This window comes from Zerene cesonia, chromosome 29, assembly GCF_012273895.1.
Source record: "Zerene cesonia ecotype Mississippi chromosome 29, Zerene_cesonia_1.1, whole genome shotgun sequence".
NCBI classification, from domain to species: Eukaryota; Metazoa; Arthropoda; class Insecta; order Lepidoptera; family Pieridae; genus Zerene; species Zerene cesonia.
Window position 1 is genome coordinate 1,277,457 of NC_052130.1, and position 23,626 is coordinate 1,301,082.

Below are 23,626 nucleotides of genomic sequence, written 5' to 3' on the forward strand. Positions count from 1 at the left end.
CACAGAAATATGACGAATTGTGCAATAAAATACAATATTTGACTGAATTGGACGCTACTGTTAACGGTTTTCGTACTGATGTGAAAACCATCGAGAGGCAAATATTAGAATTGTCTTCACGAATCGACGATATAGAAAAGAGGGCTATAAGCAAGGAATGTCCGTCACTAACGCCATCTATGTTGGGAGTACAGAAATAGTTAACTTTTACTAATATTCTGTTACATTCTTTTAGTTTTATTGTAACTTTTGAAATATACGGAAAGTTTTATTTAATGTTTCAATAATATAATATTATTTGGGAAAAACTATATTTTCATTTAAGTGCTTTAACTTACATGTTCTAAAAATATTGGATTCTAAGTGTTGGGAGAAAAGCTTCCATAAAATTAACAATAGGTCCTAGCTCATGCAATGGGTCATCTGTCTTTGTTCTTTCAAGCCACTTTGGGACATAGAAAACTTTCTAGAATTTAGGGCAAGATTTCAATAGTAATCACGGCATGATAAATTTGTCATAAAACATATAAGTTTAACAGAAATGAAACAAAAACACATAATAAAAATAATATAATTAATCTATTTACAATAAAATAACATCAAAAAATAACAATTACACATTTGAACAGTTTCGCTTATAAACATTTGCGAGACTAAAACATTACGGAGTCTATCACTAATTATCATTATATTCATTTGTTCACATTGCAATCATTTAAAATTTAAAACTATCAATATTTGGCACGTCTAGTCCTATAAGTACTAAAATAATCACCGATTTTTACATGAGCTCGCTCAGAGTAAAGCTTTGAAGCCCTTAAGTTTCGAACAACTCTCAGTCAAACAATATTTGATGCTTCACTCAGATATAAATAACAAGAAATCATTAACCATCCACACAAAACAATCACAGACACATGTCAAACACTAAAAAAACGGAAACTTTGTACGAACGCGGCGCTTCACGAGTATTATCACGCTTTACCCCCCAAAATAGTCTGGATTTGCGACACCGTTTTCCCCTTCGTCTCCGGAATCAAGAAGAACACGAAGAACACGCAAATAACCATGAAACCGGAGAAGAACCAGAAGCAGCTGTATATTCCGATCGCATCCTTCATCAGCGGGAAGCACAACGTGACTACGAACACCAGCATCCAGTTGGTGATGACCGCCACGCCGGACGCCGTTCCTCTGAACTCAACTGGGAACAGCTCAGCCATCATCATCCAAGGTATCGGCCCGAAGCCGAGCGAAAACGAGACAATGAACAGAACCAAGCAGACCAGAGGCAGCCAGCCAGCGGAGCTGACATCAGTACCGTCTTCCTGCATTTTGAAATACGCGCCAAGAACGATGAGACAGATCCCCATGATGATGCAACTCTGAATGAGAAGGATGCGTCTTCCAGCGCGTTCGACCAGCAACGAGGATATGTAAGTGGCGATGGTCTGGACGACTCCGACAATGATGGTGGCGATGGCCGGTGGGATGTTGGAGCCGGCGGACTGGAAGATCTGGTTGGTGTAGAAGATGACGGCGTTGATGCCGCTGAACTGCTGGAAGAACATCAGACCGAGGGAACAGATGAGCGCCATGAGCGGGGCCCGGCTCTTGATCATGTGCAGCATCCCGCCGCGCTGGCGGGACGCGTTGTCCACCTGGAAAGAGATTTTTTATTATATGGTTATACATACATTTAATAATCTAATCTAATTATAATTTACTGCTTTTGCCCGCGGCTTCACACGCGTTTAATTCGGATAAACTACTCCGTAGATGATAGATATTAGTATACATATAAACCTTTCTCTTGAATCACTCGTTTGTATTAAAAAAAAAAAACCATCAAAATCCGTTGTATAGTTTAAAGATACACTAGCTGTGACCCGCGGTTGAAACCGCGTAAGTCCGTATCCCGTAGGAATATCGGTATAAAAAGTTCCTTTGTGTTATTTCAGTTGTCCAGCTATCTACGAAGCAAAATAGTATTATTATTCACCAATAGATGTCAGGAAAAAAAATCACGAATAAAATAAAACATTTAAAATATATAATTTTTTGCTCGTTTAAAGGTATAAGATACATGCATATGAACAGACGCGAGAAGTTACTTTGCTTTATACTATGTGTGTTCACAATAACATTATTCTGATAAAATATTCAAACTATGCAACATTTCTACAAGTATGGGATATACTTGTAGAATATAACCCAATTATAAGAGAATTTCTCACCTCCTTCTGCATATCTTCGAGTTCAGTTGTGAGATCAGCGTCGGGTCCCCGCAGCCACCTGAGAGCCTTCTCAGCATCACGACGTCTATTCTTGCCCAGCAGATATTGGGGGGTTTCTGGCATCCACCTGTTATTAAGAAGATAGCTACTATAGACCAAAGCTTGCAAGCCAAATTTTTAAACTTCACTAATATAATAAATATCAGTGTGTTTGTTTCAATTAAACCCCCGCTGTCTATTTTTTCCATTGACAACGCGAGAAAAACCGCGTGTGTATAATTAGTGTATTGTTAAACTTTATTTTTGTCACATCACAATCCATCACCCGTTTAATGAAGAGCCTAGGCTCCTCATTAAACGGCTAAAAGATCTCTAGACTCACCAAAACACAGCCACCAAAAGGATAGGCAATACAGCAGATATGATGGACAGGGTCCTCCAGTGTGTCCAGCCGCCAATCACGAAGGTGAACAGGATGCCAACGGTGAGGAAGAGTTGGAAGAAAGCGCCCAACGACCCTCGTATAGAGGTCTCAGCTATTTCACCGATGTACATGGGTGCCGCGACGCAGATTCCACCTGGAGAGAAGAGTTCACAGAAACCATAAAGTAGAGAACACAGAGCGTCAATGTGGCAATATCACACGTAGTACAATTATGAGTAGATTATAGACTAAATACACTAATAATATAAAGAGGAAATTTTTGTATTTTTCTAAGTTTGCAACGTTTTCAGGCAAAGACCACTAAATTACGATTACGGCTGATATATTTCGAAGTTTCTTAAATGCATCTATAATATTGGGATTATTTAATTATTTATTGGAATTATTAAGTAGATATATATGTACTTTGTTTAATAATATGTATTTTGTAGCAATGTCATTATCAAACAGATGTTGCTGTTGGATCATTTATGTAATGTAAAACCATTTGGTTAAGTCAATTTGAAAGCGGAAAACAAAAGAGAGCTTTTTGTCAAACATAATTATTTTGTACATTGTAATAGATGGTCTATTCAACGGTAAATAAATTTTCTAAATTTCGGCTATTGAAAAATTACTGCGTTAAAGCTATTCCTAGTCTTTTAATTTTTTTAACTGCTTTGTAATTATATAAAAATAACGAAATATCTCTTAGAAATTATAATATATATCTAATATAGAAATTATAATATATATCATAAATCGTCACCTATATTTAAATGTACCAAGGTCCATATCCTTTTCTTTACCCTGTCCAGTCCTTTCTTTTATTCCTTTCGCCAATCCTTTCTTAATCCCTTTCCAATTTAAATTCGGCAATCCATTTGTAGAGGTGTAAGATCTGTAATTGACCTCGCCTCTCCAAATATACATGCGCGGTGGTAGCGCTTACCCCCAGGCGACCCACCAGCTCCATTGCCGAAGATGGCATAAAAACCAAAAACATCAACCCACCCGTAGCAAGACCAGCAAAGAACCTCGCCGAGATGAGCATACCAGCTCCATTCGCGAAGATCGTCAGCAACCAGTTGATAAGCAAGGGTACAGCTAACATGAGGATAGTCGGTCGCCTTCCGAACTTCTGGGCTATCACCCCCACTGGTAGAGCACTGATCGCTGCTCCTATCGCGAGTACTGATGATACGAGGGAACCTGGAAAGTTTATGGAGGTTTAAGTGAATATCTTAATTTGTTGATAATATATTATGTCACGTTGTTTGTTTCCTATGGTCACCTGAAGTACTGAATCGATTTTAATAAAATCTTGCACACTATTTTTCATCCAGCTTGAGAGAGAGGAGATTATTTCTCAATGACGATAATGGGCTTACCCGGGCGAAACCACGCTGAGCAGCTCGTTAACAGCTATATGCTATACAAGCGGTCCGTCCCAGATACCCCCGTAACAAATATAGCCTATAGATCTCAGGTATCACGAACATATCCAAAGGTGAAATAGATTTTGAAATCGGACCAGTTGTTCCCGACATTAGCGCGTCAAACAAAGAAATAAATTTTATATACGATGATATTATGGCCGATTGCACAGCTTTTGCATAGTATGTCCTGTTTAGCCTATATGTTGTAATAAAAGTGTACAGATCTCTTCAATAAGTGTAAAATAGGCATGTGGGTAAGTGAATAGTCGAATACACTAGTAAAACTGGTTCTTTTCGAAGGTTCACGAAGTCTTCTACCAAAATTGTCAATTCTTCTGTGTTATTTATCACACTAATCACACTAAGTTTGTTTGTTTGGATGTTTCTCCGTCAATCACGCTGAAACGGATTTTGATGAAATTTGGTATACAGACACTGTATGAGCTGACTTGGGTGATAGGATACATTTAATTCCGATTAAATGCTCCTTGGGATAAAACAGGAATCTTGATATCCGGGCGGAGGCGGGACGAGCTGAGACGAGCCTGGTCTAGCAACGTATAAATAAATAAATATTTGATATCGCATTTAGACACACAAAAATGCTATTGCGAAGCCAAAACCTATTAGTCTCATAGTATTTCAGTGAAGTGTATCGTAAAATCGGTGCGTAAAGTGGATAGTGGGATAGTGATAAATATAGGTTTAACATCTGTATGCGCTGCTTTGAAGTTTAAGAAATTTATTTACGCGTTATAAACACTACAACCCAATAGTTGTAAATATCTTGCATGCCTTGGATGTTTTACGAATAATTTGATCTGAGTGACAAAACAAAGAAGTTGAAGCAAAATTATGTTAATTGTATTTATATTTCTATACAAAATCCAATCTCTATATTGTTTGTATAAAGTTATTCCATCATAAGGGACTATTCCATCTCTAGCGTCTTGTCTTTCTCAGTGCTAAATTTCATAAAAAAATGGTTCAGTCGTTCTGCATAGCACACGCTGCCACGCAGATGCGTGAGTACGAATATGTAACTATTATATCTATAATACATCTTCATTTTCGTTTGTGTTATCTAAACTTATAATATAAAGCAAATGAGTTCGTTTGCTCAATCGCGCTAATCTCAAGAACTGCTGGAGTGATTTCAAAAATAATTTCACCGTTAGATACGTACGTTATTTTACACCTCCAAAATTACTCTCTCAGCATTTTCCTACATCACAGGTTGTCTGGTAGAGATCACTTGTTAATGATAAGACCGCCTCTTGTACAATAATTCTATTCTTGCTGTGTTTCCTTTGTATTGTTTTACTTGGTGTAAAAGATTTAATTTTATCTGAATGTCATTAATTGTAATTATGTAATGTATTTAATTGTAATTGTGTCATATAAATTATTTATAAATTTAAGTGAGATGTTATATAATGTAAAAATTGATAGTTAATAATTAATGTTATTGGTGTAAAACCGTTTTAATTATTGTAAATAAATAAAATAAATAAATAAATATATATGCAACACGGGCCAATAATGTATATACCCAAAAACCTCGCCAAACAGTAGTTCCGCGTGCTAACCAAATCATTTGTAGCAATAAGAAATGAAATACACCAGTTAACTGTCATGCAGTGCATACCAAATTGTGGCCAAAGCACTTGAATTTTATTAACACTCGGGTACTTCAGTTTCTGGCAAGCTTCGACTATTATTTCCTTGCTACTAGACTTTCCGATTCAAATAATGCTTCTTGCGACCTACAGATGGATTGTAGCATATTTTTAGGATACAATTTTGTCAAACTGACAAATTGTATGTAGGTTATTGAAATGTCATGTTGAAATTTGTCATGCAATTTAAGTAATGCTATAATCTATTAGTATATATGTATATAGGTTCATACGTATGAATGTATGTTCATTCTTTTAACTGGCGCTCCAACAAGGAGCTACAAATAATTATTAGTTACTAGCTGCGCCCCGCGGTTTCACCCACGTAAGTCTGTATCCCGTAGGAATATCGGGATAAAAAGTTGCCTATATGTTATTCCAGTTGTCCAGCTGTCTACGTACCAAAAATTTAATTGCAATCGGTTCATTAGTTTTTGCGTGAAAGAGCAACAAACGCACACACATCCTTACAAACTTTCGCATTTATAATACTAGCTGCGCCCGGCGGTTTTACCCGCGTAAGTCCCTATCCCGTAGGAATATCGGGATAAAAAGTTGCCTATATGTTATTCCAGTTGTCCAGCTGTCTACGTACCAAATTTCATTGCAATCGGTTCAGTAGTTTTTGCGTGAAAAAGCAACAAACACACACACATCCTTACAAACTTTCGCATTTATAATATAAGTAGGATAGTAGGAAGTAGTTACTTATTTAATTTTTGTTTTGTAAAGATTTCGCGAACTATATTATGAGGTGTAGAATAAACATTCTTTTTTTCCAATAATCACAGAATCACACCTACATCATAAATGTGAAAATTTGTTTCTTTGGATGTTTGTCCGTCAATCACGCTGAAAGTACTGAACGGATTTTGATCAAATTTGGTATACAGACAGGGTATGAGATGACTTGCGTAATAGGATACTTTTTATCCCGATTAAATGCTCTCTTGGGATAAAAAAAGATGGATATCCGAGCGGAGCTGGGAGGAGCGTCTACTTTCCTATAATTGTAGAACATATATTGGAAATTCTTAAATAAATAAATTAATATTTCGAGAAGGTTCTGTCGTCGACACGTCCATGAAAATGTCACAATACGAAGCTAACCTTGTTTTAAAGTTAATTAGCGTTTAAGTATTCAGGGTTGGGCTAATTATATCTTTGAATATTCTAACTACTTAGATAATATCGTTAGTGACTAGTCTTGTGTAATAGAATTAGTGTTTTTGTTAACCGACCGACGGAAAAAAGGATTGTATTTATGGATATGTTAGTTAGTAACAGCTTCTAAACACGTGTGCCAAATATCATAAGTATGTTAGAAGTCGGGTTTTAATTATTTTATTTAGGTACGCTCAAATTTTGAGACAAGTGTATGTTTCATCAAAATCGGTTCAGTTTGTGAGATATCCTAAAAAAATTAATACGTTATTTAAAATGCAGCTGGAAATCAAATAAAATGTGTCTACTGAAAATTCATTCATTTCATTAATACATCTTAAATGACATGTTTTGTCAATGACGTAAACCCTTATTAAGGTTTTTCTGTCTTCCATTCCAAAAAACAGAATTGACGACACCCCCCATCAATCTTCCCACACAAGAACGTAACGAATGCGCCAGCATTATTATAAACAAAATCACGCGGAGTCAAGAACGCATTCAGTATTAAAAATAATCGGTCACACCCACAGCCATACCTCTGTGGCACGCTGCCAGCAACTGCCAGATGACGTTTCTAGTTAGATAACCGTTTCAGCTTATTTATACGCAAAACATCGTTCTCGTGATGTCTGGAAATGCTTGCCAATGAAAGTGCAAGGGGATTTCGGAGTGACGTGTGTCTGTTTCAAAGTATTTGCATACCCATGACTATAAATTGAACAGAGTTTGCCGGCTCTTTGTAGAAATTGCTTTCCGAAACGGTGGTAAATATTAAAACTATGTTATGACGATTCAAAGGTGCTTCCATATATCTTAATAATAAATAATAAATAAATAAATGTTTGAGTTTAAAAATTGATTTATTTAATTTATTAGTACAGAAAAGAAAATTTTATAATATACATTTTATTCACAGTCGCATAAGCACCGTTGCTTATTCGCAAGGAAGTCAAAAAATATGCATATATAAACCGGTTCCTTATCTAGTCATAACGTACAAATACAGAGTGTTCAATGCAATTTTATTGTTTAATCTGTACTTTCTAGTTTTCCCGCTTATGGTCTAAAGAAATTACGGTAAATTATAGCCTTTCTAATTCTTTCTTGTTATCTGCGGTCAGAAAAATTATAATATAAAATCGCCTTGCAGCAACGTGGAAGAAGGGTAAACAAACAGACAAGTTTACAATTTTAGTGAAGATATCTAAACCTCTAAGATTTTGAATTACTAATGAGTACTGCAAATGAGATACGAGTTCTGTCACATGTTAAAAATATTATGCGCATCTATTTTGTAATTGTACGTATTAGGGATCCTAACCCAAAGGGATATGCATACCTATCACCAGGATGAATCTTTCCCATTTCGCTATAACAACAGATAATTAAAAAAATCGAGGTTGAGCCACGGTTGGCGCGGCTGTAAATTGGATGGGTGACCATTCGTTAATATGTACGGAACTTTAAAAGCCGCGAAGCCAATTCGATATGCATGTTGATCTGAGTTTTGTAGACATAATGTCTACGAGAAAAAACATCTTAATTAGAAACACTATAGTATAATCTATAGTATTATGTTATCTGTGGTAGTTTAAAAAGCTTTTTGACATTAATATAGATGATCCGAAAATATACATCGATAATTGCAATAGTTTAAAAAATTATTATAAATAAAGAACCTTTTGTATATTGATACTTGATACTTGATAACAATTAAATAATTCTTTTTTGCCAAAATGATCGCCGACATCCCTGGGGGAAGGTAGCACTTCAAATTATAAAATGGGACTGAATGGCAGCAGTTTTCCATCAAGCACAAATCACGCCAGACGGTCGGAAACCCGAAATATTCCAATTAAGGAAATATTACAATACTTAGATAAGTAGAAAAAATATTGTTATGAATTCGTTAACTATACAATAAAAACAACGGCAACTGATAAGGTAATCTTTGTTGTATGAGATAAATCTTTAAATATGTTTTTTAATAAATACGATGCATCTCGAGTCACCGACCACCCAAAACTTTATCTAACAATATGTACCTACTTATCAATGATTTATAACTGACAAAAGTTTCACAACTCGTTTAAGATATTTAGTCATCGTTGGTACAAATGCTTTGATTATTTCAACCACTATAATATAGTAGGTATTTAAAACAATACTGTATATAATTTATTTATCACAATATTTTTTTAAATTCTTCTTACCGCTCTTCTATATTATCCTTTTTCTATGCAGCGGATTTTGATGGAGTTTTTTTAATAGATAGTGTTATTAGATTGGAAGGTTTGAATGTATGATAACATCTATAAAACTGAGAAATTTTTGAAATAGAAAAAATTTGATCACGAGGAAGGATTCGAACCTGCGTTTCTTGCCTAACCGTTGCTACGGTTTTCTCATTTATAAAGCATTTCAATGCTATAAAATTAAAAATCAAATCTATAAAACTACTCCGAATTTAACGCGTGCGAAGCCGCGGACAAAGGCTAGTATAGTATAAGGTGTGATATTAACATAAGGGTGGTTTCATAATAAATCGATGAATTCATCGATTGATTTTAGATATAATTTAATCTTAGTAATTTTAGAACAAGCCTGCACTATTATAGCAAATAAGGTACTAACAGGGTTTCGATGCTTATTAAGGTCTTTCAACTTAGAAAAGTAATAAAAGTATTTCTAAGTAACCAGATACACGAGTCAGTTAATTTGTTTGCTGTTTTTGTATTTCTATAATATTTTGTTGCTACGATTTTCTACATTTTTTTGTATTAGCTTAATCAGATTTGTCTAAATTTCAACCTAACGATCTACGATTATTATCTAATTTTAATCCTTGAAAGTACATAAATACTAAGCACGCCTAATTTTTAATAAATTATCAAAGAACACATATATAAATTCATGCAACTATAAACTTATAAAAATTACAAATAAAAATTAAAAAAAAAAACTTACTCTCTTTAGTATCCAGTAGGAAATCCGCGGGCTGCCCCAAAGAGTTGACAAGAGCCTGCGTCAAATTACTAGTGACATTGACAGCGAAGACGTCAATCTCTTTTGGCGCCAAGTCGCTGGTATTTTTTGGCGGTTGGAGTTGGGGAAGCGCGGGAGATGTCCAAGCGAGGATGGTACCAGCGGCGACTGCACCGATGGCAGCTGGAATTTGGTCATATTTAATTATTATAATATGAGGGCGTGTGTAATGAAACGTAGTCATGTTTAAAGACATTTGCTCACGGAACAGAAACGCTTCGGAATACCCACTTATAAAATACATACAGTTTAGGAAACTAAAAACAAAATCACGCTTATAATAGAATAAACTAAAAATAAGTAAGAAAATAATTTAATCCCGGCGATCCTAATCAGGATAAGTGACATTATTGTATTGTCACCAATCCTTGTAAGTGTACAAAATTTGATTTAAATCTGCTCGTTTAAAATGAGTCAATATCGAGTCTAAACGTGTTAGTTTAACATACAAACATACAGGTGAAGCGTTAGCGTATTAAAAATAGACTTTTTTAACTGCTTCTATTCATATTTAAATCATGGCGTACTGCGTCGTACCAACTATCACTCCATAAGCATAATGAGATTCTATCTGATACGGTTTTTGGGAAGCCATTATTCTCTGCATCAGACGATATTGGAACGTGTAAACTACGTCACATAAGTTTTTTTATATCCATCCTTTCATACAGTTTTTAGTACATAAAGAAATAATTTCATGGTGCCGACTTCACGTGGAACAAGACAATATAACAATATATGACCTATGTAATTCAGGAATAATGTAACTCACATGCTGATGATGGATTTTTCAAATCTCAAAATAGATTTAACAGTTTTAGAGTTCATCTAACTAGCGATACTAATTGTGTAAAACTGTATTGGTTTGTTTGTTTGTATGTGCTAATGCCAGGAACTACTAAACCGATTTGAAAATTATTTCAATGTTAGATGGTCAATCTATGGAGGTAATGTATGCACTTAGTTCCAGATAAACTTGGAAGCAATCATATCGATCAGTGGCTAACATTTTCCTTTGTTTTTAACCGACTAATATCGTCAAACTGATGGCAATGTCGGTAATTCGACGTTCCTCTAGGATCAATTGCAACTCAATTGTCCTACACCTAAATGCGTGATCTATTATCGATTTACGATACACGCCCGTCCTAAATACTAATATTAGCTTTGCATTTTCGCGAAGATGTAATTATGTCGATAAATACTGAATATTCTGGAATCGATCTAAGGCCATTGGTGAGATAATTTACATTATTGTCGATGTATCTGCATTTGATTCATTCACAATACATTTAAATAGACATTTATCATTTTAGCTGCATGCTACACTTGTAATGCTGTATGTATTAAGATAAGGTATGGTTAATTCGGAAAGTTCGGATTTGATTTATTTGTATACGTTTTGCTATTATAATTATATTAGGAACAATGTACCACAATGATATATAACAATCAGATTAAATAGCTAACACAAACCGCAGTAGTGGTTTTTCTAGAAGACTGAGGAAGCCGATTCTTTGAAGGCCTAACGTGGTAAATTACACAACAAATAGGTTGTACCTAATATAATAATTAATATGATTTGCTGCGTTTTTGCATCCAAGTAAAGCTTATATTATTGGCATTAAAGTTGAGCCTGCTGATGCCAACTTATAGTCGAATCCACCTTAGAATGGAGTTATTAGGCTAAAAGCAGTGGTGGCTCAGTGATGACGACCTCGGACTTAAAATCGATAATTTGGGGGTTTGAGACCATGCGAGCGTGCAAGAAATAAATCGATTTTTCAATTTATTTGTGCATTTGGATAACATCACCAGTGCTTGAAACGGTGAAGGAAAATATCGCGAGGAAACTGGCATGTCCAAGATTTGTCTCATGACAATGATGAACATTGAGGCGGATATTTTTCTACAAACTGAATTTTGACCCAAAATAACCAAATTAATTATTTTTACTATAAAACACGAGTGTAGCTGACAAATTCCATCAAGTATCCAGAGCCCTCGTGCGGCTTGAGGGAACACAGTGGGGTATTAGTCGGTGGGAATTCGACATGACACACAGCCTCGTCCCCGGGACGGTGCGTGTCTATGCAGGATTTCTCCACTATACAAAAAAGTTCTTACCAGCTACAGCTGCGATATATTGGTTGGTCCTCTTTGTTTGTCCGCCCTTCTCCTGGACGGAGAGCATATGCATTGTTGGCTTATCCATCTTGTCGTGTTACTGCATTCTGGAACAATCGAGAATCGTTTAAATTGATTATCGAATTTATATAAAACCAACCGATGTCGTAAACTGTTTTTCTGCCTGTCCTTTTCCGCAACTGTCTCTTTAATTACTGTATTGTCACCGATATTTGATAAAAGCAAAAAGTTCGAATTGAATCTGTCCGTTTAATGGATAAATTTGGGTCTAAAGGATTCGGTTACATGCAAATATAAATATTCACCTGAAGCTGATAAAATAGTATTAAAAACAATACGCAGATAATTCTTACTCACGCATCTATCAATAATAACACGCCACTTCTATTGGCAGTCACCGCTAACAATGATGGAAATCTAATACAGAGGTTAATTGTAACTGACACGACATTGAACTAGACGAAGCACCTGGCTTCGGCACATTTTGAATTTAATAATCGATCGATATATTGTCGTATACAGTGTTACTTAATTTATAAAACTCAGCTAGTCAATCTTAGTTAACTACTAGTCTACGCTATTATTATAAAGGAACCTTTGTACGTCTATAAGGTTTTAACGCAAAAACAAATTGACAGATTTGAAAAATTCTTCATCATTGGAAAGCTGCAACTTCACTGCCCGCCATCACGTGCCCGTGGTACATAGGTAGCCTATATATGTACCACGGGCGAAGCCAATGCGAAAATCTAGTATTTTATATACGAAAATCTGCCAGCTTTTGCTATTCTTTGACACCAAAACTATGGAACGGATGTTGGTATATGACGTATAAGCTATGTAGGCTTTTGAAACTCGTTTGTCCGTGGTATCACGGGTAGAATCGAGTCACTGCTACTTTGTTTTAATACCTGAATCCGGGATCTCAGTATTTACATATGCGTGTACGACATTCGCCTCGCTTCTCGCGTCGCTTTTCGCATGAACGTGTAAATGGACGATTAAAATCCTACTAATATTATAAACGCGATTTTAATAAGGATGTATGTGTGTTTGTTGCTCTTTCACGCAAAAACTACTGGACCGCGTGCAATGAAATTTGGTACGTAGACAGCTGAACTACTGGAATAACATATAGGCAACTTTTTATCCCGATATTCCTACGGGATACGGACTTACGCGGGTGAACCCGCGGGTCACAGCTAGTATAATATAACAGCAGACACAGATTTCAGTACTGCCTCATTTATCGAACTCATTTATATTCCTTTCTTGCGTGACTCTCTAAAGACTAAGCATTGTTCGGAATAACCTAGAATCCCTAGGGCATCGTAAAGGACGCCGCCATGACAATGGCATGCTAATTATCGCTCATTAGATTACAAGTGCAAGGATTTGTATCAACATCTAATGTTAGGGCTGCTACCTTGTTATTTATTTATGTATGAAGACTAATAAACAAATTCACATTTTTGCTCAATTTTCATAATATAGACTAAAAAACATTAATTAGTATAACGCTTAATCCTTCACCACGGCTATTATAAAAAAAAATAAAACCTAGATATAAAGCAAAATATTCCTAAAATTGGTTTAGTTTTTATTATTCAATCAATATAAATATCATTTTTAATGTACGTACGTAACATAGTCAGAATAGTGGAATATTAAAAAGGAGTTATGGCAACCCTATTAATTAGCGTGAGGGGTGCCGTGTGCGTTCCCAAAGACGTTTGAGTCAGGAGTCAGACATAACCATGCCCCAGAAGTAGAAGGGTATCCATGATTTAGAAACAGCTCCTATTAAGTAGACTACAATTCATAAAGTAGATACCTAGTTAATACAATGGAAGTAACCCATAGACAGAAGTAAAATAACACTATATGTTTGTACAAGTGACAACCCTAGGTACAGTACCACAGATTACTAAAAAGTCGGGTATGGAAAATAACAATTCAAATAACGTCATAACATCCAAATATAGGTTGCAATGAATAAATAAATCCGATTAAAATTAGATCGCGGTACACCGTCTCCACTACACAGTATAAAACAAAGTCGCATTCCGCCATCTGTGTCTGTATGCTAAGATCTTTCATAATTACGCACCACATTTTAATGCTTTTTTTTCTAATAGAGTGATTCTAGAGGAAAATGTATATGTTTATATCATGTATTATTAAACCAAAGCAACTAATACTTATTATTGCAATAAGTTCTCAGATGTTTAAAAGCTCGACGTAAACCACAGAATTAATAATTTTATGACTCCTGTTGCATAAAAATAGTTATATCTACATTAATATTACGAAGAGGAAACTTTTGTATTTTTGTTTGTATGTTACAAATGTGGTATTGGCTATATATGTACCACGGGCGAAGCCGGCGTGAACAGCTAGTGTTAAATATGGCCTGAAACCTGACCCGTGCGAAACAATTGTCCCTACATCATACTCTAGTTTCTGAACTATTTGCAGACACAAAATCATACCATAAAATCACTCCGTTACGACGTGAAAGAAAGACAAACACATAACAAAAGCACTTCCGAATTCGATCGACAAAATATTGCAATCAATACAGGATTCAGAATAAATTACAATACTCAAACACTTCTGTCCCTTTTCGTAATGTAAACAATGCGAAATTGAATTAAAATAGCAGTAGAAGATACGACAATAGGTCAAGTCCACACGTTGAAGTCAATCGCATCTTAATAAAGTTCAATGGAGACAACGAGGTAATATTTGAGTCATCCTGTTTTCAATCAATAAATACTACCGATGAGTTCTTCCTCTTATATATGGCAAATAAACTGTTTAAAAAAATAAAAATTGCTTTAATTATATCATTATGACCCAAAGAGAGACAATTTGGTTTATCATGTAACTAGACAATTAAAAATAAAAAAAAAAGACGCTCATCCCCGCTCCGATCATAAATCAAGATTCCCGTTTTCTTCCAAGGAGCATTTAATCGGGATAAAAGTGTCCTATCACCCAAATTTCATTAAAATCGGCTCAGTAGCTTCAGCGTAACTAGCGCGCAAACATCCAAACAAACATACTTTCACAATCCTACTAATATTATAAATGCGAAACTTTGTAAGGATGTGTGTGTGTGTGTTTGTTGCTCATTCACGCAAAAACTACTGAACCGATTGCAATGAAATTTGGTATGTAGATAGCTGGACAACTGGAACAACATATAGGCAACTTTTTAATTCCATATTCCTACGGGATACGGACTTACGAGGGTGAAACCGCGGGGCGCAGCTAGTGTTTTATATTACTGTACAGTTTACGTAAATCCATTGAGAAGTTTTTACGTTACAACACTTACAAACTTACGTGTTTATAATATAAGAATGTATAGATAATATTTGAGTTGCGCAGTATTTATGCTGGTCATACTTTTTGTCAGTAATTCTAAATAGCCATATATTGATGTTATCACCCCTTTAATACAGAGGATTCTCAGAGCAGAGATATCTCGGTATATTTATCTTCGAGATTAAGGTTATCGCCGTAGCTACTGAATATCTCCGATATATACTCAAAGCTGACACTTTAGGGGGGATTAGATTATCAGATTTTGATATAACACCAATATAATATTTGTATCGTACCCTATCGTACTCGTGGTCAGCTGGTATTTAGTACCTACCTCATAAATTGGACACAATTTAAAGTTACACGTGTTAGTCGAAATTGTGTCTTAATTATAGTTTAATTTGGACAAATTAGAAAGTCAAAAATAGTATTATGACGCGCTGGGGTAAATCCAATTATGTAAAATTTACACGTGACTAGTGATTGTTTTATTTATTATAAAAGTATAATGTTATTGTGAAGATTGAACAAAGCATATTATATTCATAACTTACCTACAGTCATACAAACAGTACAATCTACCTAAATTCATAAGTTTCGAAATTACAGACTCTTTAACGGATTTTAAACGTGATTTATTCATTATATTACGTCACAGGGAAAGTCTCCACGCTCGCTGTAAAGTGTTCGAAACGTTGGGTTAATAACATAACAAATAAATCGCGTTTAAAATCCGTTAAAAAGTCTTTATTTCTAAATGTATAATTCTCGCGTAAAATCAAACACAAGAAAATAAATTCATATGTTTAAACCATCCATTCAAGTGGTATTCACAAATTCTCGGATTTGGCCCAATGCGTCCAAATAAAGCCATTCATTATTTAAGTTGAAAACAATTATGGATAATATTTGTAGCTAGCGCAAATAAGAAATTTTGTAGTATGGAAAGAATAAATATCTATAAGTGAAGAAATCATGCCAACCCGCACTTGGCCAGCGTAGTGATTATGGCCTGAACCCTCATAGGAGGCCTGTGTCCCAACAGTGGGGACGTGTATGGGCTGATGATGAAGAAATCATAGAAATCCCTATTAACATCAGTTACTATAGTAACTGTTTGTCTCTTATCCCCGCCTAAACCAAAAACGATTTGCATTTGATACAAAAATAGGTTGATACCCGAGCAAGAACATAGGACAGTTTTTATCCCAGAAACAGGCACTATGCGGGCAAACGCACGAGAATCGGAGGCCCATATCCTTTTCCTTACCCTTCCCAGTCCTTTCCTTTATTCCTTTATCCTAATCCTTTCTTAATCCCTTCCCAATTTCAAGTCGGCAATCCATTTGTAGAGGCGTAAGGTCTGCAATCCCTTACGCCTCTACAAATGTTCATGGGCGGTGGTAGCGTTTACCATCAGGCGTCCCACCAGCTCCATTGCCGACTGACATAAAAAAAAAAAAAATTCGACCATTTCCTTAGACAACGCGGACGAAGTCGCGAGTTGAAAGCTAGTAATATTTGCATACAGCCAGTCGGTTAATGTTTTCGTTTCCGTAAAACAGACACAAGGACAAAATAAAGTACTCACACACTCCAATCTTACACTTATAGATAAACAAATTATCTGAGACATTTCAAATTTGGGATTTAGATAGTGCGACCGTCGACTACTGTAGGTTGTAAATCGTTCCACGTTTTATCTAATTTATGGCGTTTATAAATATTTATTGTTTCTCCTTTTTTTTCTTTTGATAATGGCACATCATACAAACAACTCGACTAGCGTAGTAAGCTTAGTAATTTGATATTGCGGTGGTTTTTGTTTTGATCCTATGTTACTAGCTTTTGCCTCGCTTCGCACGCGTTAAATTCGGAGTAGTTAGTTTAATTGATGTTATTATACATATAAACTATACTATAACTACGATCTAATATGTTACGTAGTTTTAAAGATTTAAGCATACATAGGGACATAGGTTCATAAGGACAGAGAAAGCGACTTCGTTTTATACTATGTAGTGATGATCACTACAAAGTATAAAGCAAAATCACATCCCGCGACTGTACCTATGTATGTATGGTTGGATCTTTAAAACTAAACCATGAATTTTGAGAGGTTTTTTTTAAATATATAGAGTGATTCAAGAGGAAGGTTTATATGTATAGTAACATCCATTAAATTACTCCGAATTAACGCGTGCGAAGCCGCGGTCAAAAGCTAGTTCTTTATAAATGGTTTTGCTTCATACCTCTTAATGAGGTAAATTTTAAGATGTGGGAATCAAGTACGCTCTGGCACGAATTGGACCAACTCGTACTGGGGAATATTTCTACATCTACTAACATTTACAAAGTTCATGGGCGGTGGTGATACCATCAGGCGGACTCGCCTCCCGTACCCACTCTAGTATACAACAATGAAAACATGTACTAACGATACGGAAATAACAAAACAAATGTTTTCGTTGTACTATTCAAGTTCTTTTATACAGAAAATTTTAGAAAAATTGCAAATATAACAAGTCCCGGAAAATATTTGCTAATTTAGAAATTAAAGACTTTTTCACAGATTTTAAACGCGATTTATTCATTATGCGAGCGTGGTCACGGAGAGTCCCCCCGTGACCACGCTCGCTGTAATGTGTTCGAAACGTCGGGTTCATAATATAATTAATCGCGTTTAAAATCCGTTAAAAAGTTTTTAATTTTTAAATGTATAATACTCGCGTAAAATCAAACACAAGAAAATACTATATTAGCTAATATTTTTATTTTCTCTTTCTTCTAGCTACTCGAAATTCAGATCATCCATAAAACCATAAAACAAGGAACCGAGAATGTTTTTGCATAAACTACGATAATATTATAATCATTTGTGGGCCACGGTCGCAATCTCCATTATTGTCTAGCGTATTAGCTGTAACCCGCGACGTTACTCGCGTGGTACACGGGAGAAAGTATCCTTTGTTTAGAATTCAAACTATAATCTAGCTCTGTACCAAATTTTATACAGATACGATACGCTGTTTTCGCGTGAAAGAGTAACAAACATTCATACAACCATCCGTACTTACAAACTTGCGTTTATAATATAAAAAGTAGGATTAGTTAATAAAAAATATAAAGCGAGTGCCATTACTGTCCATAGCTGTTATCAGCAGTGATAAGAGGCAATTATTTTATCTCCGTTGTTACTTGGAAAACATTAAAATCTCTTTTATAGAGTGCTCGCAGTTCATAAAGCGCTTTATTTTATGGTGCTGTATGTTTTATATTATTTTAATGATATTACCCACTAATTTTAATTGTATAGTAAATCACATTATATTAACGTGAGCAATCTTTATATGCATTGCAAATATTTTTTCTATTCATCATCATCATCAGCCCATATATGTTCCCACTGCTGGGACATAGGCCTCCTATGAGGGTTCAGGCCATAATCCACCACGCTGGCCAAGTGCGGGTTGGCAGATGGCAGATGTCACATGTCGTCGAACTTTTGATTCTTGGACATGCCGGTTTCATCACGATGTTTTCGTTTACTGTTTTAAGCAGTGGTGATGTTATCCACATGTGCAGATAGATTGAAAAATCAATTTATTTCCTACACGCTCGCCTGGTCTCGAACCCCGACTTATCGATTTTGAAGTCCGAGGTTCTCACCACTGAGCCACCACTGTTTCATATTTTAATATTATGATATTCTGAATTGATCGTAGGTATTATTTTCTTGTGATTGATTTCACACGAGTATAATAATACATTTAGAAATTAAAGACTTTTTAAAGGATTTTAAACGTGATTTAATCATTATATTACTCACGGAGAGAGTCTCCACGCTCGCTGTAAAGTGTTCGAAATGTCGGGTTAAATAATATAAATAATAAATCACGTTTAAAATCCGTTAAAAGTCTTTAAATTCTAATAGCATGTTTGAATATTTAACAGTATGTAATGTGATCTTGTAACGGTTTATTTGCAAAACTATATCGCGTTTTGTTTAATGGATGACGGTCATGAGAAGATCGAATATTTTCACCCACTTCCTTTTCCTATTTTATATGATAATATATACACTTTGTATTGATGACGGAACTGCATTTTAAAGTTTAAGATTTTCAGAATAAACCTCGGTTCACTAACTCCAACTTTGTTCGCTATTAAATTCAATTACATAAACTTCGGTTTCGGAATATCATAGTCAGGTCGGATATTCATTTTATTTCTATAATAACGGTTTCTGTAATCTGCCCACCCGCACGTGGCCAGCATGGTGGATTATGGCCTAAACCCTCATACGAGGCCTGTGTCCCAGCAGTGGGAACGTGTATGGGCTGATGATGATGATGATGATGAATAACGGTTTATTATACTAAGATTTTACCCGTCTAATTCAACTATATAGTTCCTTGCATATACGTATAATATTATCTACGATATCTCGTAGCATATAATATGTATAACTACTACCTGTAACACGCGGCGTCACTCGCTTGTTACCCGGGGTAAAAAGTTGCCTATGTGCCATTCCAGACTTATAATACATCTCTGTACTAAACATACAGATACCATGAGTTGATTTCGCGTGAAAATGTAACAAACATCCATATACATCAATCCATCCATACTGACAAACTTTCGCGTTTAAAATATTAGGAGTATCATATGGTAAGAAAGTATTTTGTGACTATCAACTTATAGATATCACTAGCTGCGCCCCCGCGGTTTCACTCGCGTAAGTCCGTATCCCGTAGGGATATCGGGATAAAAAGTTGCCTATATGTTACTCCAGTTGTCCAGCTGTCAACGTACCAAATTTCATTGCAATCCGTTCAGCAGTTTTTGCGTGAAAGAGCAACAAACATACACAAACCCTCACAAACTTTCGCATTTATAATATTAGTAGGAAGGATAGGACTAGTATGATAGGATAATAGGATTAAGGCGTTATTTGAAACCCATAACTATTAAAGATTTCAAATCTTTAATAGTTATTGAGTAGCAGATAGGCGGAAGTGACTGGATCTTTGTAATATTATGTATGAGTACAATGTACTGATATTTATAGATTTAGAAATGTTGGCGCCTGGGTCATAGCAAAAAATCTCTTAGCGAAGTTACATAAAGGAAACGTCACTGCGGTAAACATTCATATTTATTTTTACACATTGGCACAACGTCCCAAGATTAATGTGTACGTATTTGTTTGTTAAACTATTTAAACCATTCAAAATTATGTTTATTCACAAATCCTTCCTACTAATATTATAAATGCGAAAGTTTGTAAGGATGTGTGTGTGTTTGTTGCTCTTTCACGCAAAAACTACTGAACCGAATGCAATGAAATTTGGTACGTAGACAGCTGGATAACTGGAATGATATATAGGCAACTTTTTATCCCGATATTCCTACGGGATACGGACTTACGCGAGTGAAACCGCGGGGCGCAGCTAGCTTATAATATTTTCCTCGTTCGTTTTTCACACCGGCAGAACCTTCGTTGTCTTTAAAAGAAATATATAAAAAAACGCCGAATTGGTCGACCCGTTCTCGAGCTTTGCTCTTAGCAACACACGTGGCGATTCTTTTATATTTATAAAACTTATATCACTTATTCCCATCTTATTGTATTAATAACATACTTATCAATAACCAAAAACAAAATGCATATAACATACTTCGTTACGGATTTAAGGTCAATCTTTTTGATAATAAATTATTGTTTATCGGTTATATTCAGAGATAATTTAAGTTTTGGAGGGAATATCTTCAATAACAGAGGGAGAATTTGATAAACAAACTTTTATAATCACTTAAAATATCTATTTACTAGCTGCGCCCCGCGGTTTCACCCGCGTAAGTACGTATTCCGTAGGAATACCGGGATAAAAAGTTGCCTATATGTTATTCCAGTTGTCCAGCTGTCTACGTATCAAATCTCATTGCAATCGGTCCAGTAGTTTTTGCGTGAAAGAGCAACAAACACACACACATCCTTACAAACTTTCACATTTATAATATTAGTAGGATTATCATATCCTATGTCACTTGGTACGTCGGGGTCATTTTCCGTCTTTAAACTTTCGGCTTTCAGTTTTCTTTGTAAGCTAAGGTAACCTAAGCAGAAATAAACCTACTTCTTTTCTTTGCTCCTTGTCCATTTCTTTTTTCCAATCGTTAATCCTTTCCTTATCCCATACCCCCTAGTAAGCGGGCAGTGGATTCTCATAGGCACTACACATAGGAACGTCTGCGAAGGCCCATGGGCGGTGATTATCGCTTAAGATCAAACTACACAACCACCACAACACCACGTTTAACCCAATATCGACTGATCAAATTCTATGTATTTGTATTCACTTCAATTAGGAAATAACTTTTTGAAGTCTAATTACTAAGAAAAAAATTGTTTGCGGCGGAGCCGGGGCGAGCGGCTAGTCTATATATATGTACCAATAGAATATAAAGACTAAGAACTTGTTTGTTCGAACATGCTTATCTCAGGAACTACTACTACATTTGAAGCGATGAAGATTGAGCAATTTGAAAAATTCTTTCACCTTTGGAAACGAAGGTGAGTGATATAAGCCTAAATGAACCACGGATGTATTGTATTATATTGTATACCTACCTGCACGTAAAACGTCACAATAGTAGAAATATGTTACCCAATAATAATGAAAAACGTATTAAGATATCGTAAAAAAATGGCGAGTCACTGTAACTATTAAACTTATTAATATTCAGCCTATAACTGTTTAATTTTCGTAAATCGTATCACGAAATTCTATGATTTTATTTATAATCAAATTGTTTTTGGTAGCGATTTGCCATAATATATGAATTGAAAGGAATAGATTTGAAAATGGAACGACGGCAACGGCGGGAAGCGACTTTGTTTCATGCTATGTGATATTTAGGTACTAAGCCTTTCCGCGCGAAAGCTTGCATCTCACGGAGTGCATACGTCATAACCCTATATAAAAAGTAATATCTTACTTCACAATACCCCAAGGATCACTTAGCAAAATATAATGTTATCTTATTCCATTGCTACGTGAAAGATGGACGACGATGAAGAGAGTAGACAAAAAACACAATTTACACTTTTAGAAATATTATTCGGACATTTTAGCAAAAACCTTGATATAATATAGCTCATTAGACCTACAAATCCAGATAAATATTCAGCTACTCGCGTCACCTTTCCAAAAGATTTTATAATCTCATTTCCATTTTATTTACGTGAATAATTTATCATAACATTTAAAAAATAAGGATAAGTTTATGCCTTATAATTTATGTTATGTACTTATATAGAATTGATACACAAACAATATATTATGTACGCTAATTAATAATTTGTGTCGGATTACACATAGATAGCTACATGAAAGCAGTCGTTTTACGTTTACGAAAAACCGTTAAATACCAAAATATAAGCGGGTAGTTATAAATTTGCAAATTAATTGTTTTAATAATAAATGATTTAAACAAACTTTGAACATGTTTAAAAACCGTTCTATCAGTTTTGAAATTTGTATGTAAAAAAATAATCAAACCCTTTTATTTGCTAAGTTTATCAAATATCGGCTAAAGAAAAAAATAAAAAATACTTACCAAATGTCAAAAAAAAAATAACGACTAAACCTACAATAAGACACTTATCACAGTTTTAAATTAGAACCTTAAATCATGGGGATATTTTTTTTTTATTATGTAACGTCTAACGCGTTCTTTTATCGCCGTTCGATGAAACACTGGAACGCGCACGGCACGCGCGCCCGATTTTAGTAGATACACTGGCCAAATAATTTCTAAACGGACGATGAGAAAAACGAATATTTGAACTTCGAACCGACCGGCCAGATTGAATTATCTATTATTTTAACAGATTATACTAAATGTATGCTGTATACACTATACAGATAATCGGGAAGTGTTTAAAATTAGGAGTTTAGGTTTAAAAATAAGAAAAATGATATAGTAGTAAACGTTGTATACATAAGATACATATAAAAATAAGTTGAATATACAAACAATTGTTAAAATCATACTCCTTCTTAAAGATAAACCTGAACTTATCTCGACTTTGATTAATAACAAACACAAAAATACATTTGTCCTAATGAAAGTATACAGTTTGTA

General features: G+C 35.1%; 1 protein-coding gene across 2 annotated transcripts; it reads right to left on the reverse strand.

Annotated features, from left to right (window-relative positions):
• Nucleotides 1-555: 555 nt before the first annotated feature.
• On the reverse strand, nt 556-23,284 carry LOC119837965 (facilitated trehalose transporter Tret1-like). 2 transcript variants are annotated; one of them, XM_038363764.1, is made up of 7 exons: nt 23,099-23,284; nt 12,119-12,225; nt 9,914-10,114; nt 3,676-3,873; nt 2,620-2,815; nt 2,238-2,364; nt 556-1,661 (listed from the first exon to the last, which is right to left on the reverse strand). In XM_038363764.1, exons 2-7 carry the CDS (start codon nt 12,204-12,206, stop codon nt 975-977), a joined length of 1,497 nt encoding a protein of 498 aa, XP_038219692.1. In that variant the 5' UTR covers nt 12,207-12,225; nt 23,099-23,284; the 3' UTR covers nt 556-974. The 2 variants fall into 2 exon arrangements, with proteins under 2 accessions (XP_038219692.1, XP_038219691.1); XM_038363763.1 differs by lacking the exon at nt 23,099-23,284 and adding an exon at nt 12,497-12,565.
• Between the last annotated feature and the right edge of the window lie 342 nt (nt 23,285-23,626).